This window comes from Ictidomys tridecemlineatus, chromosome 12, assembly GCF_052094955.1.
Source record: "Ictidomys tridecemlineatus isolate mIctTri1 chromosome 12, mIctTri1.hap1, whole genome shotgun sequence".
In the NCBI taxonomy this organism is placed as follows: domain Eukaryota; kingdom Metazoa; phylum Chordata; class Mammalia; order Rodentia; family Sciuridae; genus Ictidomys; species Ictidomys tridecemlineatus.
The window spans coordinates 35,769,488-35,778,381 of record NC_135488.1 but is presented as its reverse complement, the minus strand read 5'-3'; the positions used below and the strand labels follow the sequence as shown (position 1 = coordinate 35,778,381).

Sequence of the window (8,894 nt, the reverse complement as noted above, 5' to 3'; positions counted from 1 at the left end):
TGCTCCCAAGGAAGCCTGTATAATTGACATCACCCAACTTGGGGAGGCAAGGGGAATGCTGAGAAGATCAGTTCTTCAAAACTCCTACTTTTTCAGAAAACTCATTGAAAGGCAGGGTACCCACTTGCCGCCATCAGTGGTTGACAGATGGCACAGAGGCTTCAATGTGAAACCGTGAATGCCAATCATTACAAGTGCTTCTGACACACTCTAGTGCAACCTGGGACACCCCAAAGTGCTCAACGAGAACACACTTTGTTCCTGCAAGTGGAAGCAGCTTGCATGAACTGTTTCAATCAGGAAATTCCAAGCTCTTCTCAGCAATCACATTCAGAGCACAGTTTTGGCCCAATAGAAAAAGGGTCCTAGCAAGAGGGTCCCACACCTACGATCACCTTCATAAGGTAGCTTCCCATCTTCTGTGTGGAAGTGGGTTTCTCCTTGGCCCTTATGCTGTAGAGGAGACCACTAGGAGCTAAGCTTCATGCAGGACCATCTGACCCGGACTTTTTGCAAGCCCTATGAAGCCCTCACACAAGCTCAAATGCTACAGGACACTGCAGACCAGTCCATGCAACAGTAGACATTCATTCATTGTCTAGAGTCTACAGGTTCCTAAATGCATGGCATTCATTATCATCAAATGCACAATTTTGACCAAAAACCATCACAGTAGATCAGGTAACAAATCATCACAGTAGATCAGGTAACAAAAACATATATATTTTAAAATAATAATATATTAATGGGAACAACAAATACAGGATAGAGTAACAACTGTGTTACTAAACAAGGTCAAAGACAATGGCAAACTATAGATTCAAACTTTGAAGCAAATAGTAATCAATGTAAATATTCCTGGGCTGCCTCAGCCCCGCCCAGGCACACAGCAGCAGAATGGTTTTGCAAGCATCCTCAGGAGGGCTGGAGCCTTCTTTGCAGGACGAGAGGGAGGTTGAGGCTGGATCCACTCATCATTCTTTTGGGAGAGGCTCCTTTTCCTCAGCACGAAGTTGGGTTTCGTGTGAGGGTTCTTTGCGTAAAATACGTTGGCCTGCGCTGGAATCCTCAGCTCTGGGGAGAGAGGGGTGTACAAAATAAGGTGGCTCAGGAGGTGCTCCCTGGGACACCCCAACATCTGAGAGCCTGTGCCAGAAACGAACTGAGCCACACACCTGAGAGCTCTCCAATTCAGCACCAATACCAACAAGACAGCCTCCACAGTCCTCCCTGAGGAAGAACTAGGCAGAGCACTTCAACAGACCTAATGTCTGTTCCTACCAAAGGCTTTGGACTCCAAAACATCCCAGGTCCTCTTGCGTCTGCCAAAGCACACCACTAGGGTTTGCATCTGAAATCTCCCACAAAAGTGCCGAAGATTCAGACCCCACATGAGCCATCTTCACAGATGGGTTTGGAAGGAAGCATTGGATGGTGAGTGCTCTGATGTCAACATGAAATTCTCATTCAAGATGAATACACTACTGGGAGGTGGGAGGGACTGGAAGAAAGGTTGAGCATGCTTGGAGGAAGACCTAAACAGGAGTGCGCCCTGGGCACCAGTACCTTGTCCCTGTTGGCTCCACTGAATCCTCAATTCTCCAAGTAGAGGTCCTCCTTCTCCTCTCCGTCTTTCTCTCTCTCCCTCTCTCCCAGCCTTGTTCTCTCTCTCCCAGTCTATGCCTTTGTGGCAAGGGCTGAGGAGCTCTCCACTGCCACACACTAGAGCTTTATGGACAGCCTCAGTGCACAACCAAAGAGAAAGTTGTGAAACCCAGAGAAAAGGCCTAGGATTCTCAAGTATGGCCACGGTGAGGACAGGCTGACCAGCACGGATACCACATTAGAGCCACGCTTCTGCGTTGGTGGAGCCTGCTTCCATGTGAACCAGGCTTCTGAGAATGGAGGCCACATTCCAAATGCTGCCCTCCTGAGAACAATGATTCCAAAGACCAGCAAAGGGACTGCTTCCCTCCGACATGGTGTATGGCCCAGTGGTGCCATGACCCCGAGTGGGGGAATACAACAGCCAGCTTCTCCTTCCTCTGAACACCTCTTTCCTGTCGCCCTCCTCTAACCTAGAGCCTGTTCTCTATCCCTTCTGGGTTGGATGTGGGGATCTCTGCTATGAATTTCTTAGGCTACCAAGGCCCCAGACAGACTTCCTCTTCCATAGACTCTACTAACCTAACAGAAGGTTAAGATAGGAGACAAGTGATCCTAGAACTCATTGGGATGGTGGTCTTCAGCGTACATAGGCTGGGATAATGGCTGCTGAGGTGTTTGGCTCACAAAAGCCAACCAACCAACCAATGAAAAAGCGCTGACATTATTATCAGATGAGCTCTGTGGCTACGTGCTCAGGAAGCCCTCATCTGACTCTAGTTAGGGATCATAACCTGGCTATTGGGATCACTCCTTGGCTAGTGGACTCAGGTGCGGAAGACCATGGAATTGATGCAAAAACAGATGATTCAAGCTGTCTCCCAGGCTGTGTTTTCTTCCCAATTTCATCCTGTTACTGCTTGCTAGAATCTTGGCAATGCTCTGCCCAGGCAGTGGTTTTCTGGTCACACAGAAGGTTTTCAATCCTACTGCTTCAGTCCACAAAATGCCAGTTCCATCTTTAGCCCATGCATTCCCATGTTCCTCTGAAACCACTCCTATCTCAGACCACAGAACCATACTGCTCCTGGAAAGAGGCTTTCCTCCTCACTCCTCAATGATGTCAGCTTTGCATGCGTCTTCATGTCCTGGGCAGGGCACCTGGTGGGGAGCCGCACTAGCCACTGGGGTATACCAAAACACCTGGAGAGCTTACACCAGCAGAAGTGCAGTTGGCTTTGTGCACGAGCCCAACACACCCTGTTGGAGTGTTCTTGGGGGTCAGAGACTGCTCTTTGGTGCTAAGAGTCGACCTGAGTCCACATCCTGACCCTTGCTCTCTGTCATCTGATTGTCCCACTTACTCTGACGGTGAGAGATGATTTGGCCCAGCTCATATTCCTCCGGCTTCTCCTGAGTAAGCAAGTGTAGCTCGAGGGCCCTGCGGATGACGACAGGAGCCCGATCGTGGCAGGTCACCTGGAGCAGCATGGAAGACAGGCCTTCAGGAAATGGGCCTTGAAGTGACTACTCAAGGACAGTGGGCAGGGGCATTCTGGAGGCACCTCCACTCTAAATACAAGGGCAACATCCATGACCCTACTACCTGAGGCTGACCTCCTGCTCATCGCGTGGGCTCTTCCCATAGGCTACTAGCCCAATCCTTGTACATAGGACTTCCTGGACCTGCCATTGCTCTTTGTGGAGCTGCACTTCTCTCCAAGTGAAAGGACCCCACTACCTGCATACAGATGCAATCTCATCCCACAAGTTGGGAGGAATGGGACAATAGCCTCCAAGATCCTAGGTCTGCCCGAGGATGCAGGCGGCATTGGGAATGGCCTAGGCACAAAACCTAGAGGCTTTGGTCTGGATTGCCAGGGCCCAAATCAGACCCAGGAACATGACCACACACAGGAGTGACGAAAGATAGCCATGAGAGCTCCTGACCTCCAGAGGCTCAGTGCTGGCTGGGGTGTTCGAGGGCACCTGTTCCGCCAAGGGTGGTCATTGGGTTACCTGGACATTTAGTGTACTTGCTCCACATCCATACTGACTCTGCAGAGAGACCCTCTCAGCTCCTTGTTCAAGGAACATGCAGAACCTCATACTGGTGTCCTGCTCCATAGAGGCCAGCATCCCATACAGAGGAACCTGCAACCTAGGTCCTGGCCTGTTCTCATCTGTCACCCATACCTGCCTCTGCCCTTCTGGACTGCATGCTGCCACCTGACACACAGACTCCCTCAGACATGGCGGTGGACAAGCTGCTGTTCTCCCTCATCTCAGCTCCAGCCCTTCACACTGACCTCTTCCTTCTTGATTCCCATCTATCCTCCTGATCATCCAGAAGCTCCAAATCAAGAGGGCATGAGTAGTCCATGGTATTGGACCAGTGTCTGCTCCCCACCCAGGTGTAAGCACCAGGGGACATTCCTGCTCCCAGGCTTACCAAAACAGTCTTGGCCATCTTTGGACTTTGTGTTTCTAAGTGGACACGAATTAAGCAGGTGTCTCCCACCTGCCTGTGGGAAAGCGGCCTGGAGGACTTGCAGGTTGATTCTGAGAACTGTGGGGGATGGAACATCAGCAAACCCAGAAACAGAAAGCCACCCCAGCCTGTCAGTTGGCTCTATGGGCTTCTAGCACATATGTCCAGGTGCTCAGGCTTCTCATTTCCCCAGGTGGGAGTGGAATGGCAGCACAAGTACAGCTTGAATAAGGTAGGTGTTTACCTCCTTTCCCTTGACCTCGCGGCGTTTCCTCACGATGAAATAATATTTGATTTGTGGATTCATGGACAGATACATCAGTGAGTGGTCAGGGACCTTGATTTCTGCAGAGCAAAGTGGAGAGAATTGTTAGGTGGCACTCAAGGATTAGACCACAAAACACCCACAACCCCTGAGAGTCTCCGCCAGGGCGAACCTGCACCAGAATTGAGAGCCCTCCTATCCAGCTACAGTGCCACCAAAGACTCCCTCAGTGATTCTTCCCTGGAGAAGATGATGTACAGGATTCTAAACCAAAAGAGCACCTGGCAATGGAAACAGCACCTTGGGCCCAGAACTTCTCAGTGCAGGTTGGATCTGCCAAAGGGACACTGCCAGGATCTGCATCAGGATTGGCAAAGGCTCCTGTGCTTAGGCCTTTCTCCCCAGGGCAGCCATGCTCACACATGGGCATTCAGGGAAGCGTTGGATGGTGGGGGAATTCATCCCCTTGCCCTGGATGAATCCACTCATGGATGAATACACGGAGGGGAGGTGGTATCCATCAGAGGTGTGTTGGGCATGGACATGGGAGGACTTGAGCAGGGTGGTGCCCTGGAGAACTCTATTGTTTTCTAGGATCGCTCTCCTTCCCCTTGTTTCTCATCAGGAGCTGTCTGCTTGGTACTTCTATTCTGGTTCTTGTTCTACTTCTGGCTCTTCTTTCTGTCCTGCATCTTCTTGTAGTTCTTTCTGGGTCTTTTTCCTGTTCTTACATGATTCCTTCTTGTTCTTCTTCTTGTGTATCTCCCTCCACCCTTCCTTCTGTTCACCTCCTTCTTTTTCTTCTTCTGCCTCCTGCTCTTTATCGTGTGATCCTCTCCCCACTCAGGAGTGTCTCTTTCTCCTCCTCCTCCTTCTCCTTCTTTCTCTGGCAATGGTGGGGCGTCCTGAGGAGTTCAAATCTATCACACTCTTCTGCCCAGATGCAGCCTCCGTTTAGTAGTCCAAGATGAAATCAGTTCTCAATCAATGGCCAGGAGTGAAACCAAGACCGAAGACAAGTGACTTCCTTTCTTGGTCATTGTCACAGTCAGGAAAGACTGAATAACAGACACCGCATTCTGGATAGGCTTCTACCTGTGGTAGTCAGCACCTCATCTGGACCAGGATTGCTAAAATAGATTCCACCTCCATAAAGCTTCCCCAATGAAAACAAGGTTTCCAAAATCTAGGAGAGGGCCAGCATCACTGCCACCCTCCTGCCATAAGGCATAGATGCCATCACACCTAGTGGGTTCCAGGCCCCCCGTAGTCCTCCCTTTTGACGTCTGTTACACACAAAGCTCCCCTGGTCTGGAGCCTGCTCTCAACTGATGCTTGGGTTGAAAGTCTGTTTCTGAAATCACCTTTGTAGATTCTCGGTTTGGTAATTCCTTTTGACTGGCTTATTTTTTTACTAGGGATAAAACCAGAGGCACTTAAGCACTGAGACCATTCCCAGGCCTTTTGACTTGGGTACAGGGTCTCCCTAAGTTTCTGAGGCTGTTTGGAAATCCCCATCCCCCTGCACTGCCTCCCAAGGCCCTGAGATTCGCAGACACTGCCCCTTGCCCAGCTCCTTGCACCTCAGTCTTCCTCATGTGTGAGACAGAGCCAACTCAAATGAGGCAGTGTGTGAAAATGGGAAAACTCACTTACGTGCCCGACAGATGGTGGGTTCTACTGTGGACAGGCTGGGATGGTGGAGGCTAGGAGTGTCGGGCTCACAAGAAAGGAAAGAGCACTGGCATTGTGGACAGCTCAGCATTGTGGCCTCTGTTCTTCAGATGCCCTTCTTTGTTGCTGGAAGGAATAATACCCTGGCCATTCTGATATCTTCAGGAGATGGGCACCCAGGCACAGAGGACTTGGAATTGTTCCAAAAAGAACCCAAACAGGCTGTCCCCTGGCCTTGACTTCCTCTTCACTGAGTGTTGTTCCCAGTTGCTGCAATCCTGACATTCTTGAGTAGGCAGGACTTCTCATATCCTGGCCATGGATTGGGACCTGTGCGGCTTCCGTCCATAGCAATGCTGATCCAATCAGGACCCATGCTCTGCTCCTCTTCATTTGAAGGCATCCTTATCAGTGAGCCATAAACCAAACTGATGATGGATTGAGCCTCTCTCTGCCTTGCCCTCATCGATATTAGCTTTGCATTGCCAGACCAGGTCCAGGGGAGAACACGTTTAGGGAGGTCCAGCAGCCCCCTGGGGCCGCACTGAACACCTCCACATTGGACACGCCCATCACTGCACTTGGTTTCCTGCACCAGGCCCACCACACTCTGGCTATTTTAGGGCCAAGGCCCACTTTCTCTTGGCTGTGAGTTATCCTGAGCCCACTGTGGATCATGTCTCCCCACTGTCTGATTGTCCTACTTACTGTCATGCAGAGACATCATTCTCAGCAGCTCAAAGTTGTCCACATCCTCATGCTGCAAAAAATTTTGGTCCAAGGCCCTGCGGATGAGGCTTGTCACCCTCTCCTGACACGTCACCTAGATCAGGGTGGGACAAATGTCATCAGAGAATGGATTTTAGAGGAGCTACCCAGAAGACTGTGGTCAAACATTCAGGAGAAATCTCAGCTACATATACAAGGGCACAATCTTGTTATCCTGCTACCTGAGTGTGTCCTCCATATACCCCCTGGGTTCTTGCAACGTGCTACTAGAACAATCCTGGTACAAATATCTGCCTGTACCTTCCATCTCCCCTCTCCCTGGGGAGCCACATTCCACTCAGGTCAAAGGACCAAACTGCCTATGCACAGACACACTCTCATCTCATTGAGATGACAGCAGTGGGCCAGGGATCTGTGCACCAAGTGTGCTCTGGGATGCAGGCTGCCTTTGTGGGTGGAAGAGGCAGATGCACTGAAAATTTTGGTCCTGACTGCCACTACACAAAACAGACTCAGATACAAGAGTGTGCACTTGAGTGCTTCATGATAGCCTGGAGAGGCCCTGGGCTCTGGAAGCTCGGTGCGGGTCTGGTTCTAATGATGTACTTGACTCAGCACTGGCAGTCACTGAACATGTCTCCTCTGCAGCTGGACACCTGCAGCATTAGCGTGTCTACTGCACATCCATAGAAATTCTGCCAAGAACCCCTTTAGTTCTGTATTTACATACATGCAAAGACTGACATTCCGAAGCTGTGGCATGACCCCCCAGGTGATCCCGACCCCACATTTCCACACCTAGTCATGCTAAGGAGGTTCTCTTTCCTGCCACCAGGAACACACCCCTCCTACACATTTGACAAGTCACTGCCAGTTCCTCTGCTCCAACCTCACTCATTGAGAATACCAAGTTCTAGGCACTGCAGCCTGCACCCTGGACATATCTCTGCCTTCATCTGTCCACAGCACTTCCGTCTGCACTTCTGGCCTGCCAAACCCACAATACACAGGCCCACTCACCGCTGCAGCTGGGCATGCTGAGGCTCTCCCCACTCAGGTCAAGCCCTTAAGACTGACCTCTCTCTTCTTAATTTCCCACCACAGCCCCAGGGTTAGCTGTGTCTCCTGCCTTCCACTGTGGGGACACCCAGGAGGCAGCCCTGCTGTCGGGCTTACCAGGATGCGCTTTGTCTCCCTCAGGCTCTGACCCTCTAGGAGGACGTGGACAAAGCGGCTGTCTTCCACCTGCTCGCTGGAGTGAAGCAGTGAGGAGCTGCTACTGGTGACTTTTCTCATGCACCGCTCATTGGTTTGGGTGGCCTGGGGCAATGGTCCTGCAGCCACCGCAGAGCTGCTGATCACAGCTGCTGGGATCCTGGATGCCACTGCCACAGAAGGCTGCAAGAACTGTGGGGGATGACAACATCAGCAAAGCCCAGCACCTGCACCCCACCCAGCCTGGCATTGGCTCTGTGGGCATTCTACAACATCCATCCAGAACCTGAGGTTCTTGTCCCCTTCAAGGATGTGGAGTGGCACCAGGAGTAAAGACTGAAGAAGGTGGCTGTTTACCTCCTTTGGCTTGACTTTAAACAACTTGCTGGCAGCTGTTTCCCGAAGAAGAAAGTTATAATCCACTCTGCCATCCAGGGCGTAATATACGTTTCCATCTGCAGGGATCCTCAGCTCTGGAGAGGCAGGGGCAGAGGTGTGGTAGGTGACACTCAAGGAATACACTACCCAACATCCCCCACAACTGAGAGCCTCTGCCAGCTCAGGTCTCACACACAGACCTGAGAGCCCCCGAATCCAGCTACTGTTGCACCAAAGACTCCCCACTGATTCCTCCCTGAGGACCCTCTATGCACAGGAGGTCCCCTACAGGAACACCTTTCAAGGAAATAGCCCCTTGTACCCCAGACCCTCTTAGTTCACGTTGGACCCACCAAAGACAAACAGCTACACTTTGTATCTAGATTGGTCCCCCAAGACTCATGTGTTCAAATTTTTCTCCCCACTGCAGCAATGATCACAGGTGGGTTTGGGGAAAAGCACTTGATGGTGGGTGCCTCCACCTTGCCAGTGGATTCATCCACTCATACAGGGCTACACTAATTGGAGGGGTATGGT

General features: G+C 51.1%; 1 protein-coding gene across 1 annotated transcript; it reads right to left on the bottom strand.

Annotated features, from left to right (window-relative positions):
* Positions 1-702: 702 nt before the first annotated feature.
* Positions 703-8,451, bottom strand: LOC144369241 (uncharacterized). Its single transcript, XM_078028445.1, has 6 exons — positions 8,337-8,451; positions 7,941-8,171; positions 6,744-6,858; positions 4,341-4,441; positions 2,970-3,084; positions 703-1,074 (listed from the first exon to the last, which is right to left on the bottom strand). The coding sequence occupies exons 2-6, from the start codon at positions 8,058-8,060 to the stop codon at positions 869-871; spliced, it is 657 nt and encodes a 218-aa protein (XP_077884571.1). The 5' UTR covers positions 8,061-8,171; positions 8,337-8,451; the 3' UTR covers positions 703-868.
* Between the last annotated feature and the right edge of the window lie 443 nt (positions 8,452-8,894).

What these genes read in the sequence shown, in the direction of transcription:
- LOC144369241 (XM_078028445.1), bottom strand. Translation starts at nt 8,060, where the DNA reads ATGAGAAAAGTCACCAGTAGCAGCTCCTCACTGCTTCACTCCAGCGAG. An exon ending in AATGATGTCTCTGCATGACA is followed by an intron (nt 4,442 to 6,743) that starts GTAAGTAGGACA and finishes TTTGCTCTGCAG; the next exon opens with AAATCAAGGTCCCTGACCAC. An exon ending in AATCATCTCTCACCGTCAGA is followed by an intron (nt 1,075 to 2,969) that starts GTAAGTGGGACA and finishes CTCTCTCCCCAG; the next exon opens with AGCTGAGGATTCCAGCGCAG.